The following is a 27,150-nucleotide window of genomic DNA, read 5'->3' as shown; positions in this document are numbered from 1 at the left end:
GAGATTTGCATACCTGTCACTTTTATTATATGCAAATCTCTCTCATGCATATTCATTAGGGATATCTTGAAAACCCAACTGGCTGGGGGGTCCCCCAGGACAGGGTTTGGGAACCACTGGCTTAACGCCTACTATTTCTCACTTGCCTTCCCTGGTGTATCAATAGACTTAATTCTGCTGGGAGCACTTCTAAGGAACCTTTGCTCCTTATATGAGAGACTTCTGAACACCCTTTGTTGTTCTCTCTCTACCTCTTAGCCCATCTATGCTAGAGTTTGTAACTTTTCCCACCCTTTTGTATGTTTTGTAGGCTTAATTGTTTATACTTGTTATGCTGTGATTGATATATCCCTTCCCCTGATATTTTGGTTCATAGACAAAACCGCCGAAGACAAAGGCGCGCGCCAACAACTGAGCGCAAGACGGAAGCGCGCGCCGAAGAAAAAGAGTGTTTTTAGGGGCTCTGCCGGGGGGGTGGTTGTTGGGGAGCCCCCCCCACTTTACTTAATACAGATCGTGGTGGCGTTGTGGGGGGGTTTGGGGGGTTGTAACCGCCCTCATTATACTGGAAACTTAACTGTTTCCCTGTTTTTTAGGGAGTGAAGTTTTCAGTAAAATGTGGGGGGTTACAACCCCCCAAACCCCCCACAACGCCCCCACAACGCGGCGCAATCTGTATAAAGTAACCCCCCACACCCCATCGGAGCCCTTTAAAACAGTCATTTTCTTTGGCGCGCGCCTCCACGTTGCACTCAGTTGTCTGCGCGCGCCTTTGTCCCGGCGCGCTCTTGACCTGACACCGATATTTTACATGACTTTGTAAATCTCTTATTTTCTTTTTGATATTTGCCGTATATCAAATAAATTGAACTTTGAACTGCAAATCATTTCCTTTGGTCTTTCTCTTGAAATAGATTTGGGCTACAGGTTTAATCTTAGGAGTTGAGAACATGCCTACTTGTTTTCTCAGCCTGAGTGAGGGGCTGAGCATCTGGAGCAATTCTTGAAGGTGTGCGTTTCTACCTTTTTGCTGGTCAGCAAAGCAAAGTCAGCAAAGTCTAATGCCCATATTTGATCAGCAAAGTCTAATCCCCATATTTGCTACAAGTCATATCTTATAAACACTATATTGAGCTTCCTTTCAGTAAGAAGCAGTTGCACCTGAGAACCTTTTCAGTAATGGAACAGAGTAGACATGTATATAGTCTGTAGGTTTTAAATTTATATTTAAGAACATTTGAACAGTTATAAAGTACTTATAAGGGCTGTCTGTCTGTCTGCCATAGGAGCTGTCCAGACTATGGTGCTGAACAGCAGTGAAATGCCCTTTGGTCAACCCCATGCATTTATTGTATACAAGTGTTTAAGCCCGTTACATTAACGGGTGCTAGAGTAGATGTGTCTGTCTTTCTTTCTTTCTTTCTCTCTCTCCTTCGCCGCTTTCTACACTCAGGCCCAACAATTGTCCCTTTCTATTCCCTCCCTCCTTCCTTCCTATGTCCTTAATGCCCCCAGTTCCTCCTTCCTATGTCCTTAGTGCCCCCAATGCCCCCTTCCCATGTCCTTAGTGCCCCTTCCCATGTCCTTAGTGTCCCCAGTGCCCCTTCCCATGCCTTTAGTACACCCAGTGCTCCTTCCTATGTCCCCCCCTCACTGCCTTCCAACCTTTGTTCCACCCCTCTCCCCCGAAGCTAGCCAGCCTAGCTCCCTCCCTATCTGCCGCGCTAAAGCCTGCCTTCCTGCCTCCCTCCAGCGCCGAAGCTAAAGCCTGCCCCCCTCCTGTACTGGCCCTTGCTGCTGATACCTACCGCTGCTCCCACACATCTTGAAATTTCCTGAAACATTTTATAAACATGACATAAAGAATTCCACCAGAAATTATAATTTAATCTACTCCAATCTTTCCAATTATACGTAATTTGTTGAATGGCAACACCAGTCATTATGAGTAATAATTTATTATTCTTTGTAGAAATCTGACTTTTTGCTCTCATTGCCACACCAAATAGCACAGTATCATATGATAATGCCACTGGGTTATCTAATAAACAATTAATTTGGTCCCAAATTGATTTCCAGAAATTCATAATAAATGGGCAATAGAATAATAAATGATCTAAAGTCCCTGCTTCTAGATGACAGTGCCAACATTTATTAGACATAGAGCTATCCAAAACATTGACATTTCAGTAGCCATGATGAGCATATGTAGACAAAAGGTGTGCTCCCTTTCTTAATAAATGTATGAACGCAGAAAACCCCTATCGTGTAAAAATGATAGTAGAAATATATCAGTATTGTATAGAAACTCAGCTATATTTATTTATTACATGCAGTTCAGTTTTTCTTCAGTTAATCTACTGTCTTCTAAAATACTATTCGTGTTTTTTCTTCCCTGATGGTGTATAGATAGATTGTGAAAGCAGTGGGATTTTGTAAGTTTTTTTGATAAACCCCACTATTGACCCTTTTCCATTGAGAATATTGACCATTTAAACCTACTCTCTGTTTTCTACTACTACAGTGCTCCCCCAGTCATTCGCGGTCGACGATTCGCGGTCCCAGTCATTTGTGGTATTTGTGGAATATTGGACATAGTGATGGAGGGAGAGATGTGGAATGGTGCTGGAGAGGGACGATAGGAATGGGCATGGGGCCGGTGGGCAGTGGTGAAAAATGCTGCATGTGATGAGAGAGAGAGAAATATTGGATTGGGAGGGGGGGCCATAAAGGAGGGGAAATGTCAGACCACTGGAAGGGGGAGGGGATGTGTGTGAGAGAACTTGCTCATAGTGACTAATCAGTACAAGTGCTTTTTATGTATCTAATGTTGTTTGAAAAGTTTAATTGGCATTCCCCTCCCCATTACAATTAGTACTATTATTATGGGGGTGGAGCCAGGGGCAGAGCTTGGGTGGGGGTACTCGGATGGCTTAGGGGGTACTTGGCTTGAAAAGGTTGAGAAACACTGGTTTAAACCACCCAATTAATCACCAAATAATCTTTCAATATGCCAAAAGAAATGTAATGTTGACATACGAGAGATTCATTTGTCAGAATCTAATTGTGGGAAATTCAACAACCCCTTGTGGGTTGGTCATTCATTTTATTCACCTTACCGATCTAGAAAAGGAGGAGTGGCCATATTATTTAAAAAGAATCTTCTTATACAAATCATTCAGCAATCTTTTGATCCATTGGTTCTCTGGCCATTATCATGTTAGAACTTGGATCTGTTAAATTCTCCATAATGAATATATATATGCACCAAATCTAGACACCACTGTTTTTATACAGAAAATAAGAGAAACACAATTAGTACTGTACAAACTTTATTGCCCGATGATTTTAATATCACTTTGAACATTATTTTTGACCATCGATCTGCTTGTATTCAAAAACAAACAAAAAAAGGGAACAGAATTATTATCCACAATGCAAATCATGGGATTAATAGATATTTGGCATTTTCAACATCTTGATGGTTATGAATAGTCCTTTTATTCTACTCCACATCATGACATTTGTTGGCATTGCCTCTCCAACAAGGGTAATCTTCATGGCCTTTTGCACTTCAATATGGTTTGAAATTAAGAAATATCTTCCTATTATGAGGACCTGTCTTTTAAACTAATAATGTTTAGATCTTTAGCTTTATTTACTCCATTGGATAAATGGCAATTTTGATTGATATTGTCTTGGCTGTTACTATACAAATGATATTTTCAAACTGGAAAAATACATCTTTACTAAATACTACTTTTTGGTGGTGTACTATTTTCATGATCAATGGACTTGAATTTAAAGCTGCTGAGAATGCTAATAGGTCACAGGTTATTGATAAAATTTGGTCACCAATTGTCTCTTACATTACATTGGTGTCTTCTATCCCACCAATACCTTTCAGTTCTAGGCGGTTCACAAAAAGAAGTGGCCTGGGAGATTACAAGGTTGATGGAATTTGCATTGGGATCTGGGGAAGGGTCGATAAGATTTAGTTAGATCATTTGACAAATTTCTCGAATAGCATAGCTTCCAATTCTTCCCTGAATGTTTTGTAGTAGGACGTCGTGGTCAGCAGATTGGAGAGGTGGCGGTCTAGTCTCGCTGCTCTGGTGGCTGATAGTCTATCATATATTTTTTTGCTTTGTATACCTTTGATTGAAGTTGGGTAAAGTATGCCTGTGTTCTCCTTGGTCTGGATGTGTTTTTCCTGATTAATTAGATGGTTGTTTATATAGCTTGGTCCGTTTCCATTTAGGGCAGGGGTGTCCAATGTCGGTCCTCGAGGGCCGCAATCCAGTCGGGTTTTCAGGATTTCCCCAATGAATATGCATGAGATCTATGTGCATGCACTGCTTTCAATGCATATTCATTGGGGAAATCCTGAAAACCCGACTGGATTGCGGCCCTCAAGGACCGACATTGGACACCCCTGATTTAGGGCTTTGAATAGGGTGCAGTAGAATTTGTATTGTATGCATGCTTGTACTGAGAGCCAGTGTGAGTCTTGGAAAGCGGTGATGATGTGGTCGTATTTTTTCAGCGAGTATATCATAGAATTCCTTGGCCATGGTAAAAACATCTGTTGCAGCTTAGCAAAAGAGGGCCTTAATTTTTAATCTTTGTTTAGAATGAGTACAATATTTATTTGTATATCTTGCTTGACGATGTATACCCTCATCATATTATATTGGTTTTTCAGCGTTTTATTGTAAATTACAATAGTTTTGTAGAAATTTCTTCTCAGCAATGTTCCTCATTGTGTTATTATACAATTATAAACTCAATGTGTGAATTTAAAAAAGGATTATGACTGTTGGGATAGGGTGGGACAAGAATAACTTGAGAATATGGTAAAATAAGTGGGGCTATTGCAGTGACCTGTATGTGGGTCTTCCATCCAAATGGTTACGGTGTTTGAAGATAGCCTAAATGTGGCAGTACAAATTTAACCCGGTGTCAGAAGCAGAGAAAGTTTGCAAACCTCTCTGGTCAGATTGCATTGGTTACAGTTAAAGGGTTACATTTAAGCATTTGGTGATGACAGCGTGAAAGCACCGACATCCTTAATTTCTGATGCAATGCTAGACTCCAGGTGGATAACTATGCTTCCTTAAGGTAATCTTTTAAGCATGCCAGCCTTACAGGGGTGATTAGGATGGTAAGGAGAGGAGACTAAGGTCTTCTCAATTGTGACATCAGAGATTTGGAATTGGCTGGCTGGAGATTTGCAGGCAGCGGCTAAAATGTTTCTGTGCTGGAGTCAAAGTTACAGTTCTACTCTTGGGGACTGACATAATAACCTACAGGCAGCCTGCCAGACAGATCTGAATGCTGGAATTTGACAGGGCTGCCACTTTGCCGCTGACGGCTGCAGTGTTCATCTAAGTCCTTATGTGTATGTAGATTTTGATAGATGGGTGAATGGACCCTCTACAATCAGCACGACCATATTGAAAACATGCTTAAGAAGGGGTGGAATTAGCACAAGTTTATAACTTGTGGGCAGGGATGCCAGTTGCCAAGGCTTCAACCTTGGATGCTGTCTTTTCACGGATCTTTCATAAAAGTTCACGATTCAATATTTATTTCTCAAAAGTGAAAAGTATATTCATTAACTTTCATGTTGGAGCAGAACGGTATCCAATGGGAGAAAAAAAAAAAGTAAAGTACTACTTTGTACAACATGTCCCTTTCATAGCGATTAGAGAGTGACATAGGAACAAATTTGTCCCCGCTGTTTCCCCATCCTGTCCTTGTGAGTTTTGTCGCTGTCCCTTTCCTGTAATCTCTGCCTTAACTGCACAAGCCTTGAACACTTAGGATTTTAAAGTGTTTGAGGATTGTGCAGATGAGGACGGAGCTTAGGCATTGGTGGAATGAGGCATTATGACATCACAATCTGAGCTCTAGAATGTTGCTACTTAGGATTTTAAAGTGTTTGAGGCTTGTGCAGATGAGGACGGAGCTTAGGCATTGGTGGAATGAGGCATTATGACATCACAGTCTGAGCTCTAGAATGTTGCTACTTAGGATTTTAAAGTGTTTGAGGCTTGTGCAGATGAGGACGGAGCTTAGGCATTGGTGGAATGAGGCATTATGACATCACAGTCTGAGCTCTAGAATGTTGCTACTTAGGATTTTAAAGTGTTTGAGGCTTGTGCAGATGAGGACGGAACTTGAAGAAATGAGGCAGGGACAGGACGGGGTAGAAATTGTCCCGTGTCATTCTCTCTGCTCACTGAGCAGCTGAATTAGTCCATGCCATCCAGACTGCTAATGATTTAAGTGAGAGCACTAAGGAAAAGGGTGGAATCAAAGTGCCACCGTTAATTCTGCAACATTCAAAGGTGGGCAGAGCACAACTCCGTACCTCCAGGTATTTCGCCATTTATATGGCTTGAGAATACAGTGGTACCTCGGTTTACGAGTGCACCTGTTTGCAAGACAAGCAAAAAACATTTGCAAAATCGGCACCTAGGAAACCGAGCTTGCCTCGATGTATGAGCGCCTCCCCCCGTGATCTGGCACCTCCCCCAGCTCACGTCGCCCCCCCCCACCGCGTTCCGACATCCTCCCCGTACCCATCACCCACCCGAACACATCACTTACCCCCCCATCTGGCACCCGGCACCGGCATCGACGCACAGGACATGCCGGTGCCCGAAGATCTGTTGTCCTTTCTGCTGGGCCTTGAGCATCTGCGAATGCTCAAGGCTTTAGTTCCTGCTCTCTCTGAGATTCTTGGAGATCTCGAGAATCTCGGAGAGCGCAGATGCTCAAGGCCCAGCAAAAAGGACGACAGATCTTCGGGCACCGGCACCACCATGTCCTGTGCGTTGGTGCCGGTGCTGGGTGCCAGATGGGGGGGTAAGTGATGTGTTCGGGTGGGTGATGGGTATGGGGAGGATGTTGGATCGCAGCCGGGGGGGGGGAGCGGGGAGGATTCCAGATCGCAGGGGGGATGGTGGATCACGCGGGGGTTGGCCTTCGTGAGCGGGGGGGGGGCTTCATGAGTGGGGGGGGGGTAGAGCAGTGCCACTGGCCTCGGGGGGGGGGGGGGAATGAATCAAGCGAGTTTCCCTTACTTTCTATGGGGAAACTCACTTTGTACGAGTAATTTGGTTTAATAAACTTGAAACTTGTTTACGAGCATGCTTCTGGAACGAATTATGCTCATAAACCAAGGTTCCACTGGATTGTATAACTGAAGCTGTAGAATGTAAAATAAATACAGCAGGCATATTTATGTATTACTAAAGCACAATAACCACAAGGAAGTCGACAGCATACCATGTAATGTAGGGAGCTGTTTGTGGGAAATAAACTGTAGTGGAGTTAGCACTACAGATCATAGGCAAGACACTTCCTTGCCTCCCAAAGAGTCCATTTATTTACGTTGTACCTGAGGCAAGAGAGGGCGAATACCTATAGAATCTAAATACCTTGATCTACTCATAAATGTATTTATTTGGGTTTATATCCTGTCCTCCCAGGAGTGCTCAGAACGGGTTACAAGTTTACATGCATAACAGAGCATGGAAAAAAAAAACCCATAACATGACAAACATGGTATGCTGCGACATAGCAGTATGACAAAAAAATAGGATGGCAGCTTAGCATGACAAACCTAACCCCCTCTTACAAAACTGCAGCCGCCCCGCGCTAAAAACCGCTATCACGGTTTTATAAAAGGGGGGATGGTCTTATTTATACAAACTTAGCATAGCATGGCAAACATAAAAAGGCATGAGCTAAGCCCCCCCCCCTGCCCTCATGCTCAAAAGCTTACCAAGCAAGTACGATGAAAAGTTCTCAGTCCCAACCAAGAAGAGAATGATTTGGAGCCATGAAACTTACAAGTTATTCCTCACTTTTCTTGAAAAGTGTCAAACATGTGCCTTTTCAGTGGCCCCTCGTAAGAATGGGGGGCTTTCACTGATGGCAGTAGCAGCCACTGAGAATCCTATGCAAATACATTACAAGGAGCTCATTCATATTAAAATGAGCAACTCCGTGTAATGTACAGCAAGGAGGCCCATCTTTTACCGTGTAAACTTTTCTAGCAGGTCTGGAGTAGAGGTCTACACGGGAACGGGGATTGTGGGAATCCCGCAGATCCCGTGAGAATCCCCCCCTAACCCACAGGACTCCCACGGGGACCCCCCTCTGGCCCATGGGACTCCCACGGGGACCCCCCTCTAGCCAACGGGACTCCTACGGGGATGGAAGGCTTTGGAAGCAGGGTTCGTCCATATAATATAATGGACACGTCAGCCTTAGTAAAAGAGGGGGTTTATAAGTGAATTACCTGAACAGAAAACAAAAAAAGGGTTCCACCAAAGAGATTCCACAAGGAAAACAGCAGCGCAAACACAAAAGAAACTGAGGAATTGATGATCCTGTCAGAAGTAATTGCTGCTTTTTATGGGGACTGGCGGGGATGGAGGTAATTCCTTGCGGGGATGGGTGGGGACGGAGAGGATCCTGGCGGGGATGGGTGGGGATGGAGAGGAATCTGATGGGGACGGAGAGGATCCTGGCGGGGACGGGTGGGGACGGAGAGGATCCTGACAGGGACGGGGGGGACGGAGAGGATCCTGACGGGGACGGGTGGGGATGGAGAGGATCCTGACGGGGACGGGGGGGACAGAGAGGATCCTGGTGGGGACGGGGGACGGAGAGGATCCTGGCGGGGATGGGTGGGGATGGAGAGGATCCTGGCGGGGATGGGTGGGGACGGAGAGAATCCTGGCGGGGACGGATGGGATTTCTGTCCCCATGCAACTCTCTAGTCCGGAGCTGTGCTTCACTTCTCCAGTAGGAGCAGTTTGCTTGAATTTTACATTCTGATGTGTGTGTCCTGTGTGCCTAATAGCCGTGTCTAAAGTTGCCATGGAACTCGCAAAGTCTTCCAAACTTCTTGTAGCAAAGATGCTGCAGCTGGAAGTTGTTGGTTTGTTGTTTTTTTTGGGGTGTTCCCTTTATTTACTCTTGCTGCTGTTTACCTCTATGGAACTCTGGCAATCGCAGCCCTGCACTCTACTGGGCCTGCACACAAGAGCTGCACCTACCATTCTGTTCTTGTGCACAGGTCCTCCTCCTTTCACTGTGATGCTCAACACAAACAGCGTGCATATAATTTACATGTTGTTTGTGTTGAATATCGCCTGGCAAATTTGAATAAATAATACTAAGGACGTGATGCTCTAAAATTGCAATTAAAATCCCTTGCTTCGCTACAGTGCCGGTAAATTTAACAATTTCAAAATGACGAGCGATGCCGAAAGAACCTTGCATGCAAATGAGGTTCACGGAAATCCCAACAGCTTAGTTGTTGGAGAAAGAGACCAACACAAGCGCAAAATAGTCCACAGCAAGGGACATAAATATGTGCATGCGCCAGGGAAAGCTTTGTCATAGGCATGCCTTATTGAAGCGCATCATTGGCGGACATCATAAGCTAACATCAAGGGGGCAGAGAACTACCAGAAACCATGCAAATGTGAAAATGCAAAATACATATATGTTTGGGGTTTTTCAAATCTACACAGCTTCTGTGGGACATACCCTATGTTTCCCCTTTATTTTTTATCAACCTGCACTCATGTAAGTGGCAGCTGTCTTTTAATGAACGTGTATGAGATGCGCCTAAGACATGCGCTTTTAGCACTAGTGGCACCTCCTGACCTGCTGTCAAATTTGGAGCGTTAAAGGCTGGCCCTTTATTTTGTGCATCATTGAGCAATGTCTGAGCATTGGCTGGAGTGCTCATTTCAGTATCGATGATCTTGTTGTAATACATTTCCATATGGTTATTGGAGGCATGGAAAGCATGGAAAAGACCACACGGCCGTTTTGGGCAGCGGTAGCTGAAATACTTTTTGGCGCTAAACTGGTTTGATCTCATTTAGCAGGGTAAGCTTGGCGGATCGGGGCCTTGGTGGATAAAATAATACATCTTAAAGCTGATGTGTACTTCCTTCATTTTCCCTAAAGTTATATTTTAAAGAATCATAGGCATAGATTTTTTGGGGAAAAAACATAAGGGCCACCTTTAGTGCCAACAGGAGCCTATATTTTCAGGCTGGAGAAAAGTATTTAGCATTGGTTTTTATTACCAACTGTGCTCTTCTCTGTGAGTAGTGTTGTGCCCGTAAATGTCATCTTGGGGGTGGGGGGAAAGTTCTATGAAAGGAAAGAGCTCCAGCCAACATCACACCCCGACCGACCATTGCACTACACTAGCAGAACGATTAAGGCAGCTTCACTTCTTTCTGGTACAGATCTGATTCCAAATCCAGCCGTCACGGTTCAGCGGGCATCGGAATTCTCTAACCCCCCCCCCCCCTCCTCCAACGACCTGCTGCATCCGGTGATGGTAGCAAATGTGGTCCTAGAACGGGGGAAGAGATGTTGCAAAAAGCCATGATTCCTGGCGGGCTGGAACTGACAGCGCCTCTGTGGCTGGGGCTTCCTGCCCCCTCCCCCTTGCAAGGGGCAGAGAGGAATTGGGTTCCATTGTTTGCTTCCGTGTCCTTCCTGCGTAGCAGCGGACGGCAGGTAACACGCTGCATCGTTTCTTTAAAGGTTTGATCGCTTGTGCCTGCGCTTTCGGGGGGGGGGGGAGGGATATACGGAAAAGGGAGGCAAAAAAAAAAAGGAGAGCGAGGCAGGGACGGGAGTAGTTCCGTTGCCGCGAGGACGGATGTTCGTGACCAGCGAAGTCCATTAGAGCAAACCTGACGCACCAAGTGCAAATATAGCTTAAGCGACTGGGGATCGTAGGGGGGGGGGGGGCAGGGGGGTTGCAATTTAATCTTTGTTCCGGTGGAGTGAAGCCGAGGAAACTCCCCCCCTCCTCCTCCTCCCCATTCATGAGCGAGAGGCGGAGACTGGATCTGTTGTTTACCCCTCGCCCAAGTCGGATGGTTTTCGGCCACCCAAAATAAAATCCGGCCTCCCGCGCTGTTTCCGCCGCTAGGTTCGGGCCCGAGAGGAGCCCCGCCCCTAATCTCAGTTATTTCCTGATTGGTCCCGTGTCGCTCGGGAGGGGGGGTTCTCCCTGTAACTCATCAGCTGTCAAAAAGGGATGTTCCAGCCGTCGGCGTGGAATTTAAACGTATCTGCTCTCCCCGGATATTTACGCTCTCTGGAGCCCGGAACCTTTTAGATGTGTAACTCGGTGACTTGGAAAGTTGTCTTATTGGCAGAGGGAAAAGAATGTGCACCGTACTCTAGTTAACCGGAAGAGCGTTTGGGCCCCGTGTTTGAGAATTTTAAAATGAATTTAGATTTCTGGGGAGGGAGGGAACTGTGGCCTCAGGAAAAACAAACAAAGCCGGTGTGTAAAGAGCTCAGTTAGGCAACAGCTTGTCTTCTCAGAGACCCTCGCGAAAGTACATTAGTGCTTGCTAAATGCTGCACATCTTATTTTATACTAATAAGCTAAAATCATGCATTCCCAAAATTTCAGTATAAATACGGATAATAACCGCATTTTGGTAGATTTTACTTGCATCTTTTTTTCTATAGAATTTTTTTCCACTTCTGAAGTTACAGAAATTTTGACATAGATATATATATATATATATTTTTTAATTTTATTTTTGGGGGGGGGGGAGGCTAAACATGAATAAAATCTGGCCCTTTGATATTGTTGGGCATGCTGTATTTCTGTCTTATATGTGTATCAATGAGGTGGTCTGCCAATAGATTATGCATATTTAGACTACAGACACCCCTATACCAGGTTTTAGATTTATTTGTGGAAACAATCCACACCTCATCCACTTTTTTCACAGCCATCTCTCACAACAGTTTTCCTACAGTTCAAGGGCTAAAACTTGGTATCCTCTTTCGCCAGCTTATGACAAGCACGTGGATTTGGACACATTATCTGTGCATCACATAAATCCCATAAGGTGCTGACACCGCTGCTATATAATGATTGGAGTCAGGCTGAGAACCAGGGAAGCCAGGTACAAATCCACCTGTCATTCCTTGAGATCTTGAGAAGTCAATCCACCTTCCGTTGCTTCAGGGAAATACCTACTGTACCTGAACATAACTCATCTTGAACAATGCTTGGGCTTAAAACTAAATCCTGTGATAATTTCTACTTTATCTATTTCTCCTTCTATAATTGATCATCTTGTTCAGAATGCTAGGGGCAACAACTATTTATTGAGGTCTTTTATATAGTTAATGAGTGGATTTGATCATGAGGGTTGCAATTAGATGATTATATTTGGGGTGGGTCCTATGGATGTGATGGTATAATTAGTATAATAATAATTTTTGTGGCACATTGAGGTGTTTTTAACTTGTTATAACGAGCTGGTTTTAGAATTGTAAACCACTGTAGTACTTTTTAGCAGTATATTAAATGTTCAAATCAAATCATTGATCTAATAAAATAAAAAGCACTAATTGTTCCAGGATTCCTATCCACTCTCTTATATAGAGGACAACTGAAACTGAACCTGGGACCAAATTTTGTTGCTTGGTTTCAACCATAACTAAAATCATACCAAAGCAGCCCCATAGGACCTTCCTTAGAAGCAGCAGTGGTGCAGTCAGGGCGGAAAGTGATTTCTCTGGTGGTGGCTGGGGAAAAAAAATCCAGATTTCAGCACAAGGCAATAATTTGCTCTAACTTAACCAGATCTCCAGGGACAACTTTCAGAGAAAAAAGTTGTATTTTGTTGGCTTGTGAATTGCAGGTAAGTAGACTGACACCTAGTCTGAACTTCTGACCAGATAGTCAAATTCATGTCATCTTTTAAATTTATCATTATCTGTGTGTCATAGAACTCTGGAAAAAATATGCATGCACACTTATACAAGTACTCTTATAGATATGTTGTGTATTTTCAGTGCAATAGGTGAGACATTCCAGACCAGTGGATAGTGTCCCTATGGCTGCATGCAATCTGCAGAAGGAATCCAGTTCGGATTTTTCTCTGTGCCTCTTCTGTATCTCTGCCTATAAACATACGAGGGGCATTTCAATAATTTAACTCAGTTGGAAAGAAAAGAGTTTTCAAAAAAATTTTGTTTTATTTTTCAGTATAGTTCCCTGATAACACCATACACTTCATCCACTTTTCCTGCAATGACTTTAACCCATTTGAAAAGAATTCTTGAAAACTGCTGTCCATGGAGAGATTTTTTTCAAAACGCGGAACAAGAAATAATCTGAAGGAGGCAGGTCAGGACTGTAAGGTGGATGGTTCAGCTGCTGAAACTCACATTCTTGGGTGGCAGCCTGTGATTGTCATGAAGTGCACCGGCGCATTGTCATGAAGAAGCAGCACACCTTCTGTGAGCTTTCCTCATCTTTTCTCCTTGATTGCCTCCCATAAAATGATCATGGTGTTGGCATAACACTCCCCGGTTATGGTTGTCTTGTGTGGCATTAACTCCAAAAACAAAAGTCCATCATCCCAGAAGACAGTTGCCATGACTTTGCCTGCAGATTTTTCTGTCTTGAACTTTTTTTGGGGTGTGGGATGATTTGTGCTTCCACTGCATTGATTCCATTTTGGACTCAGGATCTCTGTGATGGATCCAAATCTCATCTCCAGTCACCAATTGATGAAAAAAATTAACTTGGTCTTCATGGATCATCTCCAAGTTCTCCTGCCAGCACTGGATCCTCGTAGCCTTCTGATATGGTGTCAGCATTCGTGGAACCCATCTTGCACTAACCTTGGACATGCCCAACTTTTAATGAATTATTTTCTAAACTGTACCTGCCGAGATGCCCATTTCTTCAGCTATTTGGGAAACCTTAATTCATCTATCTGACAAAATTAAATCCTTGAATTTCTTGCACATTTCTGTGAAAGTTTCTTCCACAGGCTGTCCAGTGTGAGGGTCATCTTCAATGGATTCTCTAACTTACTTAAACTGCTTGCTTTTTTTGCCCAATTGGGAATTTTTTTTTTTTTCTTCAAACGTCCTGGTGAGTTTATTTTATAAAAATCAAAACAAAATGGAACTTTTAATATAAAACTTAATAAATCATCATTTTATCCAACATATACTGATCCCATACAAGGTTAGATAATCTGTGGCAGGGAGGTAAGGCCTCAGACTATATGTCCGTGTCACATACTAGCCTCCGGCCATTCAGCCAGTGTGGACAAAAGTTTCAATCACTGGCCTTTCCTCCCTGCCACAGATTATCTAACCTTGTATGGCTCAGTATGTTGGATAAAATGGTGATTTATTAAGTTTTATATTAAGTTCCATTTTGTTTTGATTTTTGGAATTGTTGATTGTGGATTTTTTGAATTTTGGTTTTGGGTTTATTTTGTAGCCTTCACACCTCCCCCTTTCCCCTTTCCAACCCCACGCCAACGCTGTTGTATAAACAAAATAAAAAAGTTTTTCCTGTCTGTGTTAGGTCCTAGCTCACACTCGCTAACACTAGCTCTAGTAGGGTACACATTTCAAATCTGACATATTGTAACCACAGAATAGAAAATAATTTTTTTTTCTACCTTCTACTGCCACACCTAACATTTCTTTCCCACTGTCTACCATTTCTCTCTCCCTGCCTTGTGCCCTGGATCAAATTTCTCTATTCCCAGCATCTTTCCCTTCCTCTCTTCCATTATGATGTGCAACAATTTTTTCTCTCCCCATGCCCAACTCTCCTGCCTTCCACCCTATGTCCCAAAACAAGAAAAAACTGCAGACAAGCATACAGGCAAAGTTTATTATAACAATAGGTAAATCGCAGTTAAAAACATCACATAAAAACAAACAAATGGTCCCGACACGGTCCGTGTTTCGAAAAACACTTTCATCAGGGTTCCCTTTGCCTGTATAGAAGAAACTCCGAAAGAAAGTCTGTGTGTGTCTTGCTGGAAAAGCTGAAAAAAACACCGCGGGAAAACAGCTTATATAAGTGGAGTCAAAAAGAAGTAAGCTGTCACAGGAGAAGGGGCATGAACAAACTGACCAATGGAAACCTAGGCGTTTTTCAGCTTTTCCAGCAAGACACGCACAGACTTTCTTTCGGAGTTTCTTCTATACAGGCAAAGGCTTGCTTGCGGTTCCAACTGACTCTTTTTCCATCTGGGACCCCTGATGAAGGTGTTTTTCGAAACACGGACCGTGTCAGGTCCATTTGTTTTTTATGTGATGTTTTTAACCGCGTTTTACCTATTGTTATAATAAACTTTGCCTGCATCATTGTACGCTCGTCTGCAGTTTTTTCTAGTTTTGGTTCATCTTCATTTTCCTGACTGCAGACCTTGTTGGTTCTTCCTTTTTGTTTTCCACCCTATGTCCAACATTTCTCCCTCTCTCTAATCCATATGCAGGATTTCCCCTTCTCGCCTCTTTCTGCCTCTTCTCTCCCTCTCCTACACCCCCAAACAGGGCTGTGGAGTCGGTAGATAAATACTCCGACTCCTCAGTTTTTTGTACTTCAGACTCCGTCTCCAACTCTAGGTACCCGAAATTTCCTCCGACTCCGATTCCTTGACTCTGACTCCGACTCCACAGCACTGGTTAATTTTCAGATCGTTAAAATGGAATGTCAAATTGAGAGAAATAAGCATTTTCGACACCACCTTATTTTTGCTTTTAATCAAGGTTCTAAGGCCGCAGAAGCTGCTCGCAACATTTGTGCTGTGTATATAGTGGGGTGCTATAGCTGAAAGAATCGCTTCTGATTGGTATGCCAAGTTCAAAAATGGAGTCGGTAGATAAATGTTCCGACTCCGACTCCTCAGTTTTTTGTACTTCTGACTCCGACTCCAGGTACCCGAAATTTCCTCCGACTCCGACTCCTCGACTCCGACTCCACAGCCCTGCCCCCAAACACTGAGAGTTTCTAAGTTTGACAGTATATCAAGTTCAACTAAACTTAGCACATCTTTTCATTAAGAAATACAGTGACCAGAATTCAATAAGGCCCGGATTCTCTAATCGGCGTTGATTTTGTAGGCGCCCAAACTAAAAAAAAACACCATTTAAACACCATTTTTAACTGAGTTTCAAGATGCCTAAAAAATCGGCTCCAGAATCGCGACTCTGTAGTTACTTTATTTATTTGAAAAATTTATATTCCATTCTATCAACATTTCTAGGCAGATTCCAACAAATGTACATAATTTATAACAAATACATTAAAATAGCAATTACTTAATAAACTTCAAAACAATAAAAAATAAAATAGGAAATCAGCATTGATATACCTCCCTACAAACGGTTTTCAACGAAATCTTGAAACAGTCAGCATCACCAAGCCCTCACAGTTTTCAGGTAATTGGTTCCATAACTGTGGTCCACACACGTAGAATATAGATTTCCTATATTCTTTGCGATAAATTACACGATCAGAAGGAACAACCAGGGCAATACTGTTCAAGGAATGTAAGTTCCATATTGGTCGATAAATACAAAGGGAGTCTAACAAAACCGGAGATTTCTTACCAATCATAGTTTTAAAAACAAGTAGCAACAATTTATAATGAATAATATACAGGCAGTCCCCAGGGTTAAGAATGTTCTTAAGTCAGATTTGTATATAACTCGGAACGTGTAGGTTTTAAGATTCTTGCTACTCACCTCTGCTCCCATCTGACAAAAGGGCCAACTGCCCCTACTAGTTTTCCCTCTAAGATGCAGCATGTACAACTACACACTGTTCTTAATGTAGCCATGTATCATTCCTGAATCTGCTACAGTCTATGCACAGGAAATACTGCTCAGTGAAATCAAATGAAGCCGCAACTGCGTTCTTAAGTACGAGTCATACTTAAGTCGGGTGTCTGTAACCCGGGGACTGCAACCAGTGCAATTCTTTAAGGACAGGAGTGATGTGTTCAAATCTAGAAGTTCCAATAATTAATCTTGCCATGGTGCTTATGCCTAAAGCACCTATGGAGGCATGATTCACATCAAAGGTAGGTGCCAGAAATGTAGGCCTGAAAAACTCTGGCCTACATGTCCAGTGCCTACCTTTGCTGGAGGCGCATTTTGTACCTGGCATTGTCACGTGATTGACACGCAATCAGCGGGCGCTTTTAAGGTGGCTGCCAACAACAGCTCAAGTTACAGAATCTGGGCATAAGTTTACATGACAATTTTCCAATTCGGCATGATCCAGCTACTTTTTGGGATGTCACTCTTGAGATCAGGGCAAGTAGAAGCAAGTCATCGTCTTGTGCTGGAATCTGAATGTTCTAATAACACCAATAAAAGCGACAACAGAAATAATGCTAAGACCTGAGGAAGTAGGGAGGTCATCTTGATATTTACTTATGAGGGATCTTCAAAATATTTCTGCACTTTTGTTTTTTAAGTTTAGTTTCAAGTTTATTAAAAAAAATTTTAAACCTCTTAATCAGGTTTCTAAGCGGTATACAATATTAAAATTACATAGGAACAAATGTAAAAGTTAGGGATACTAGACAATACCAAAATAGATTATAAGACACATAATAACACATAAAGACTAACTTCAAACAATGGGGAAGAAGGGTGAGAACTACAATCGTGAAAGAAATAGCACAAAAAGGGGAAAAAACCCAATAGGTTAGGGTAAAAAGCTGTAAAGCTTGTTTTAGTCCTTAAAAGGACAGTTATAATCCAAAAGCATCCTGGAACAGGAATGTTTTTAGTTTTGATTTAAATTGGTTTATAGTGGCTTCACTGCACAAATTGATTAGGCAGCGAATTCCAAAGTGAGGGGGTAGTGACGGCAAAATGTTGGATCGCAGGGTGTTGATTGATTTTAATGATGGTACGATGAGAAGGTTCTGTGACATTGAAGCGATTTCGAAGGACTGTATGGGATTAAAAGTCTATCAATGAACTCTGGTTGATTATTTAAATGTGTTGGGAAAGTTAGTAGTAAGATTTTATAACTAATTCTATGTTCAACGGGTAACCAATACGCGCATGAACAGGAGAGGTGAAACATCATATTTCTTAGCACCATAGATAATCTTGATAGCTGTGTTCTGAACTATCTGAAGATGTCTAATTTCCTTTTTTGTAATGCCTTTATATAGGGCATTACAGTAATCTATACAAGAAATTACTAGAGAGTGGATCAGTGTATTCAGAGAAGCTGGTTCTAGTAATTTAGCGAGAGATTGTATCATTCTAAGATGGTGAAAACATTTCTGGACAACGGTACTAATGTGATCGTGATAAGAAAATTTACTGTCAAAAGTGACTCCTAGCAGTTTTAAAGTGGGTACTACTTTGATTGGGAGAGATTCAGATTTCAAGGGAAAAATCATTAGTTTTGATTTATTGATGTTAAGGGACAATTTGTTTGAATCTAACCATGATTTAATTTTTTTTCTAATTTGTGGTTTATGCATACAACCTCCTCTATATTTATTAAACATCTCAAAAGCAAATTCCACACTTTTCCACATAACCACCCTGTTTTGCTTAACTGACTAGTCACATGATATTCTATTACATGCTCTCTTACCATTCCCCCTGAAAAATATGAAAGTGCGGAAACTTTTTAAAGAACCCTTCTTTAATAAACTTATGAGTGTACACATCCAGCACCTTTTGTGTTCATAGGTACTAGAGGTGAGCGCAGAGATGGAGACAAGAAAACCTGTGCAAATCCACGGGGATAGGGACTAAATTATGTCCCTATACACACTTCAACCTTGGGGCCTTGGAACGTGCCTGCCTGCCCACTCGGTCCGGCTTTACCGCCCTCCCTGTCTAACCCAATGCAGCTGTTCTCTGCCCACCTTTAAAGTTGGTCTTTGTCCCTGTAAGCCAGTGACAGCCACTTAGAAAGGCCTGCCCTGGACCTTTCCTCTGACCCAGCCACCCCTTCTAAAACAGGAAAACGTTTGAAGTGTGACTGTTATAAAGTTTCACTCCCTTGTATTAAACATGATTATTGCCAAATATATTGCAAATTTGGGTTTTGCCACAAGAAGGAAGTGCCTCTGAATTAATTTTCTCTTCTCCATCACAAGTTTTGTTGTAAATTATGTTAAATTACAACTCACAGCTTGAGATGACAGTCTGCTTTTACATTTTAAATGCTTCATTCACAAAACAAGTGGTGTTCTGTAGATATGCAGTACATTTGAGCTGTAGTCTGACTGTCAGCTTCCTGATCAACAAATCTTCCTTGAGTTACTTTTTGGAGAACTGTTGTACTAAAGCATGTAGATACATATGAATATTTTTTTTTCTTTCCAGAAAGAAGACATGGTCCAGTGTGTAAACCTTCTTCTCCAGCTTCTTCATCCTCCATTTCCAGGACATCGTTAGTACAAATGAAACCCAAACCCTGTATCAGCAGCCATAACCCTGTCAACAACAACTCAAAGCCATTCAAAACACCCAAAGACAATCTGCTTACCTCCACTAGCAAACAGCAACACATGATCTTTCCCTCAAGAGTATCAAGAGACAAACCATGGTAGGTACTGTGATTGCTGCTATGTCCTGAAAGAAAGGGAAGGTTATGAAATCAATATCTGTACCTACTTGATAATGTTTTTCATTGGTATCCCATCCATGCCAAATTTTCTTACTAGTCTTTTTACCACAAACTCCCTTTGGTTAGTTTGGGAAGTAATGAAACAGCATGCACCAAAATCCTTGTAAAATGTTCAGCCCCTGCATAAGCATCTTCCTTTAATAAAGGAGAAATTGAAGGGTATGAGAAGAATCAAATGATGGAAAGGGATTCTAGAGCTGGAAAGCCTTCCGTGCCTTCCCTTTTCTTCCTGGCTCTTGTCAGCACATTGCTTTTCCTGTGCTTGTTACAGAACAGTGGCATAGTGAGAGAGGTTGGGTCCTAGGGCATAGAAAATGACACAGGGACAAATTTGTCCCTGTTACCGCAGGAACTCAGTTTCCTCATCCCGTCCCCGTGAGTTTGTCCCTGTCACTGCCCCATTCCTGTAAGCTCTGCTTTAACCGCACAAGCCTCAAACACTTTAAAATCATAAATGTTCGAGGCTTGTGCGGTTAAAGCAGAGCTTATAGGAATGGGGCAGAGACAGGAAAAGAACTCGTGAGGACAAGATAGGAAAATGAGTTCCTGCAGGGACGGGGAAAAATTTGTCCCTGTGTCATTCTCTACTTGGTTGGAAGTGCTTGGCACTACCGCCCCGTGCACTTTTTCCTTCTGCCCCAGCATTGTTGTGCCCCCCCCTCTCTTCTCCACTATTGCCAGGCCCCCCTCCCTGTTCCTCTTCATATCTTTGCCAGCAACGAACAGGCTGGAATACCTGCTGCTTGCACTGGCTAAGCCTTCCTTCTGACATCACTTCCTGATCCTGCAAACAGGAAGTGACATTAAATGAGGGACGAGGCCAGCCCCAGCCAACAATAAATCTTTGTGGGGGGGTGCCCTTCAGAGACCCGTCCCATCGCCAGGGAGGGGGGAGAGGAGAGGCACTGGAGCGTCCGCTAAGTTGGCACCCAGGGCGGTTTGCCAATCAGCACTCGGGCACTGATCAGAAAGTAAGGCAATGACAGCTCAGACCTGTCAGCAAATTTTGGCCGCAGATGTGGCACAATGAGGTTAGGGAATCACTCGGCGATTTTAGAGAATTGCTGAGTGTTCGTTTTAATATTAATGATCTTGTTGCATTACATTTGTATGACAATATTGGAAACTGCTAGAAAACTTGGAAAAGACCATGGTAAGCCGTTTTAATAAGCCACCGCTAAAATATATGCACGCTAAACCAGCTGGAACCAGTTTAGCAAGTATGTTAAAGGCACATTTTAGTTTTGAGAATCTGCCACTAAGAGCAGTACTGGATTTTTGAACTAGATTCTGTCAAGCCAAAGGGAGTGGAACATATTATTTGAATTAGGAGCCTTTTTTGTGTTCTCTTGTGTTTTGGTTTTTCTTTCTATCTATCTATCTATCTATATCTATCTATTGCTCAGAACAGGTTAAACATACATAATATACAGTTAACAGGTTACTATTTGCCATAATTACAGTATAAGTTTTAATCCTAACATGACACATACTAGGGGGTCTAATACTAATATATATAATACTAGTCTTTAAGCCCGTTACATTAACGGGTGCTAGAAAGCAGCCCCCTTTCCCTCTCCCCCTCCAGTTCCTCCCTAACTGTCTCTCCGTAGCCCCCCTTCTGTCTTCCCCCCCTAAGCAAAATGATCTGCCTCCCAGCACACCCCTCCCCCCGAAGCAGCCCCCTTTCCCTCTACCCCTCCAATTCCTCCCTGACAGTGTCTCCGTGGTCCCCCTTCTGTCTCCCCTCCCAAGCAAAGCTGTCTGCCTCCCAGCACACCCCTCCCCCCAAAGTAGACCCCTTTCCCTCTACCCCTCCAATTCCTCCCTGACTGTCTCTCCGTGGCCCCCCATTTTGTCTCTCCCCCAAGCAAAGCTATCTACCTCCCAGCACACCCCTCCCCCAAAGCAGACCCCTTTCCCTCTGGCCCTCCAGTTCCTCCCTGACTGTGTCTCCATGGCCCCCCCTTCTGTCTCCCCCCCCCAAGCAAAGCTGTCTGCCTCCAAGCACACCCCTTCCCCAAAGCAGGCCCCTTTCCCTCTCCCGCTCCAGTTCCTCCCTGTCTCTCTGTGGTCCCCCTTCTGTCTCCCCCCCAAGCAAAGCTGTCTGCCTCCAAGCACAGCCCTTCCCCAAAGCAGGCCCCTTTCCCTCTCCAGCTCCAGTTCCTCCCTGTCTCTCCGTGGCCCCCCTTCTGTCTCCCCCCCAAGCAAAGCTGTGTGCCTCCAAGCACACCCTTACCCCAAAGCAGGCCCCTTTCCCTCTTCCTCTTCCTTCTTCCCAGTTCCTCCCTGTCTCTTCGTGGCTCACGTGATTTTCTCTTCTTGTGGTCTGGCCAGCTCCCCTAGTCCCTTGCCGCTGCCGCCGCCACCCCCTTCCCTTCCCGCGGTCGACAAACCTCTTGCCTCCAGCAGCCGCTGCAGCACTGTAAACACGCTGCTTCGCGGCCTCTACTGCCCCGATTTGCTCTCCGTGTCCCTGATGACGTCATCAGAGAAACGGAAGAGCAAATGAAGGCAGTAGAGGCCGCGAAGCAGCGTGTTTACAGTGCTGCGGCGGCTGCTGGAGGCAAGAGTTTTGTCGACCGCGGGAAGGGAAGGGGGTGGCGGCAGCGGCGGCGGCAAAGGACTAAGGTAGCCGGCCAGACCGCGAGAAGGGTGGGCTGAGAGGAACCCGGGACCGTTGCAGAGGCTCGTTGCACAGTGTAAATACAGTTGCTCAGTGTGATGCTTCTTTCGCTCTTCTGGGTCTGCATTATGACTCCTCAACGCGCCATCTAGCGCATGCGCAGTCGTGCGGCCACATCCCGACAGAAAAGGGATCAGGGAACATGTTTCGCTACTGCGCATGCGCGGGCTAGCATTTTATTATTTAAGATACTTTTTTTTTACCCTTCACCTTATGTTGTCTGTTTATATAAAGTTCCTGTGCAAAGAAAAGATGAACAAGAACATTCTTATTTGATGAAAAGAGACTAGCTAATCTCATTGAATCTCCAAAATGTCTGGAGGCACATCACATTAACTCCAACTTCAAAATCCTGAGAGATGTAGAACAGATACAAGTGAATCAATTTTTTACTCTATCAAAAATTACAAAGTCTACGGGCACTCGAAATTACAGGGAAATACTTTTAAAACCAATAGGAGGAAATTTTTTTTTCACTCAGAGAGTAGCTATGTTCTGGAACATGTTGCCAGAGGATGTGGTAACAGCAGTTAATGTAGCTGGTTTTAAAAGAAGTATGACTAAGTTCCTGGAGGAAAAGCCCATAGTCTGCTATTGAGACAGACATAGGGGAAGCCACTGCTTGACCCGGGATCAGTAGCATGGAATTTTGCTACTATTTGAGATTCTGGAATCTTGTTACTCTTTGGGATTCTGGAATGTTGCTGCTATGTGGGTTTTTGCCATAATACTAGGCTAGATAGACCTTTGGTCTGACCCAGTATGGCTATTCTTATGTTCTTAACTGTGAGGGATAGCTATTATTCCTTCTGCACATTGTCCATTACCATCACAAAGTCCTTTTCTTCAGCCTCTCCTCAGCCCCAGAGTTTTCACCAAATGCCTCACAATTGCAGCAGCTCACTGAAATAAGCAAAGCCATCTAGACCTCAAGAACTGGCTTCAGGCAACTTTCTTGAGAGCTTGCTTTCCCCCCTTTCCTCAAGACCTGGGTTTTCTTATCAACTTTTCAAACCTTTCCACTTCCTTAGAGATCCTATGTGCTTGTCCTATGCTTTCTTGAATTCAAATACAATCCTCTAATCCACCATCCTTCCTATAAATATTTCCTTAGCTTACTCCTGTCTATCCCATTTCACTTTTCATTCATTCTAGAATGTCCTTTCTATTAAGAGAATCCCAGCTTCTGTGTATTTATGCTACAAAAGTGTTTAAATGTCTCTAGTATCTCTTACTCCTCATGCATTTCTTTTAAAGTATACATATTTACGTAAATCTGTTCCCAAGAGTTTTATAATGAAGACCAGAACCAACTTTTTTTTTTTTTTTTTGGGGGGGGGGAGGGGATATTTTTATTGCAACCAAAACATAACAAATGATGAGCACAATGTACATTATCTCAGTTTTTATTTTACAAACTATTTTCACACCCCTCCAAATCAACCAAAACTTACTTACAGACCATTTTGCCCATATGTGTAACATCTACATCATGCATTTTGAAAGCCTCAAAATGAGAAAATCACAATGGGATCTCAAATTCCAGTAGAATCAGTGCACGCAGCTTTTCTTTCTAGAATAATTTGTCCATTGCTTTCACTTTGGACCACCTCACAAGGTTAGAGATCAGAACTCAAGTTGAACAGATGTTTTCCCCTTTTCACTTCTATAATATTATTCTATCCTCACAACAGATTTTTTCAGCATTGGTTGAGAAGTTCACCTCAGCTCAGGGCTCTGGCAGGAAATTCAGTCATAGTGTGAAAGTAGGTTCCACGTCAATTATCTGGAGCCCCCAGCAATATTTTAATCTTGAGTATCTGTATATCTTCAAGATCGATCAGATTTTTAATATAGACAATCAAGTTGCCATGTTTATGTTAACAAGAAAACACAGTTCTCTTTGCTAGGAATCAGTATAAATGTGAGACTTTTCTATTAGGTTTTGACTGCCGGAGATTTAATGACCTGAATTTGTGAGTTATAAATCAGAGAAGCTATGGTTATATTATGGCTTCCCCCTTTTTTTTCCCTTTCCCTTGCAATTTTTATTGTAATCTAACCTTATTGTTTTTTCCTTTAAATGTAATGTGGTTTGAACATAACATAAGAACATAAGCAATGCCTCTGCTGGGTCAGACCTGAGGTCCATCATGCCCAGCAGTCCGCTCGTGGCAGCCCAACAGGTCGAGGACCTGTGCAGTAATCCTCTATCTATACCCTTCTATCCCCTTTTCCAGCAGGAAATTGTCCAATCCTTTCTTAAACTCCAGTACCGTACTCCGCCCTATAACGTCCTCTGGAAGCGCATTCCAGGTGTCCACCACACGTTGGGTAAAGAAGAACTTCCTAGCATTCGTTTTGAATCTGTCCCCTTTCAACTTTTCTGAATAAATTGAACTTGAACACTCTCTAACTGCAGCAGGTGATACAATTAAATATTTTCAAAATTTTGCATTTCTTCATCAACTCTTGCTTTGGTTTTTTTAAAATTATTATTATTTTTATTTTTCTAGCCTTTTCACGTTAATTGATTTTTCCCCCATTTCAGAACACAATATTCCCATGAAGACTACGAAAATGAGTGGTGCTGGAGCACTTTTTAGTTTGCTTTGTTTTTTTTAATTTAATTTCATCTTGAATACACATTTTTTTCAAAACGAACTTAAGAAACCTGACCACATTGGTTTATTGAAAAATCTCCTGCAGAGTAAGTCACAGACTCCTGAAGAAGGTATAGTTTTCTGTACCGAAACGCCTGCAGTGTTGAGTCTTTTTTTATATTTAGAGAACTGCTTTTAATAAAAATTTGTGTTTGGAAACATCTCTAGTTTCCCACTCGTTTTTTCTTTGATCCCCCTTTTCCACATCATTTTCTCCTCTCTTGATTTGCAGGGGGGTTTTCTCCTATCCATTTTATTCTCGTTTTCCCTCTATTTTTCTTCTGTCCCACTTCAGTTCCGACTCTCCTACAAATAATTAGGCTTTTCATTTTTTTCGTGGATTTAAAGTACTGGTAATAACTTTTTATTTACCAGTACGTTGCTGTAGAATCAGGACAAAGTTATATAATAGAGAATGACACGGGGAAAAAAATCTGTCCCCGTCACCGGCCCACCATCCTCTGCACCGCCCCGTCACCGCCGTTCCCTTCACCGCCCCGTCACCGTCACCGCCATCCCTTTCACCGCCCCGTCACCGCCACTGCCATCCCATTCACCGCCCCGTCACCGTCCCCGCTGCATCCATATAAGCCTTAGTACTGTAATATTTAGCTTATTCCTTTCTTATAAATCAAAGTTCCTGCTGCTGAACTAGAGAAAGAGATGTTCAGCTGGCAGGGCTTTGTTTATAAATTTTTATCAACACAACTAATATACTATTTTATCCTAAAGCAAAAAATAAATAAATAAATATAATTTTTTTTTCTACCTTTGTTGTCTGGTTTCTGCTTTCCACATCTTCTCATTGAATTCCTTCCATCCACTGTGTGTCTTCTCTCTGCGTCTTCCATTTGCTGTTACTGTGCCTCTCCCTTAACCCCCCCCCAATTGGTCTAGCGCCCATCTTCTTCCCTCCGCTCCCGCATAGTCTGGCATCTGTCTTCTTCCCACTCTGTCTTCCACATTTCCCTTGGGGGTCTGTTCCTCTCCACCCTCCTTCAATGTCTGTTCTATTCCTTTCCACCACCACCCTTCCCTCCCTCCTTTACCATCTGTTCCTTTCTACTACCCTTCAGCTCCTCTCGCGTGGCCTATCTACCTTCCTTCCTCTTATTTTCATGGCACGTTACAATGTAATTTGTGCAAGCCACTGGAGCCTGCAAGCTCGGTCCCTGTCCCATCCCCACAAACCATCTCGCTTCTGTGCTCCTATTTTCTCCATTTCTAATATCTCCCCTATGTATCTGTCATTGCCCCCCCTGTGTCCATATACCATCCCCATGGCATGTCCCCTTTATGTCTGTGTCACTATGCCCCATGCACATAATTTCCCCTCTTTCTGTTACCTTCCTGTGTCCAGATTTCCCCTATCTTCCTCTTCCATACCAGTGTCTCTTCTTTTCAACCCCATCTAGCTATTTTCCCTCTTTCTTCCCCCGCCCCCTGCTTCTAGCATCTGGCTCACCTGCCAGTCCTTCCCTTTCTTTCCTGCTGTGGGTTTTTCTTTCCGACTTCATCCCCTTGGCCCAGAATCCTTTTCCCTTTCACTCCCTCCTTCCAATTTGAGCCGGGAACACTAGCGATCGCACGGTCCCCGCAGCCACTACCTGCCTGCCCAATCGATCCTAGTGTTTAGCCAGCTCTCTCCCTTCTCCTCACCTTAGTTTATAGGTTTTCTTTTTCGGCGACCTGCACGCTTTCCCAAAGAGCCGCGCACGCGCGGCTGCTCAGTGTTCAATCTTCTGCTCTGCTGCAACTTCCTGTTTCCGGTTGCGTCAGAGCAAAAGATGAAACTGAGTAGCAGCGGGTGCGCGGCTCTCTGATAGTGTGCGGGTCGCCGAAAAAGAAAATCTACAAACTAAGGTGAGGAGAAGGGAGAGAGCTGGCTAAACACTAGAATCGATTGGGCAGGCGGGTGTGAGCTGCGGGGACCACGCGATCCTTCATGCCTCACTGCGGGGACAAAACCATTCACCGCCCCGCGGGCGGTGAATGGCCTTGTCCCCGTCGCCGCAGCAACTGCTAGTTTTCTTCCCCGTTTTCGGCGGGTGACCCGCGGCTAAAATGCGGTGGCCGCGGGTAAACCGCCACCGTGTCATTCTCTATTATATAACACATATGACCCCTGTTTCAAACTGCAGGATATCCAGTACATTTGTAATTCTAAAGTAAATGTGACTAGTAGTGGTGTTCTTGTTACTGTGTCAAGTTTTGGAAGAAGAATCCCCTAATCGTCTGAGATCCATTTTTTTCCATCTTGTTCCCTGACATGTATTGGCTCT

The 27,150-nt window shown here is 43.4% G+C and overlaps 1 protein-coding gene across 8 annotated transcripts in view; it reads left to right on the top strand.

Annotated features, from left to right (window-relative positions):
- Positions 1-27,150, top strand: part of ATXN7L1 (ataxin 7 like 1) — a 299,444-nt gene that overhangs the window by 199,445 nt on the left and 72,849 nt on the right. For 4 of the 8 annotated variants that reach the window (XM_033958415.1, XM_033958416.1, XM_033958417.1 and 1 more), the window contains one exon: positions 19,216-19,438. In XM_033958415.1, the coding sequence (XP_033814306.1) occupies positions 19,216-19,438 (223 nt within the window). The other 4 variants (XM_033958418.1, XM_033958421.1, XM_033958422.1 and 1 more) reach the window with 4 other exon arrangements.

This window comes from Geotrypetes seraphini, chromosome 9, assembly GCF_902459505.1.
Source record: "Geotrypetes seraphini chromosome 9, aGeoSer1.1, whole genome shotgun sequence".
Classification (NCBI taxonomy): Eukaryota; Metazoa; Chordata; class Amphibia; order Gymnophiona; family Dermophiidae; genus Geotrypetes; species Geotrypetes seraphini.
Note: the sequence above shows the minus strand (reverse complement) of the source record. Positions and strands in the feature narration are given on the sequence as shown.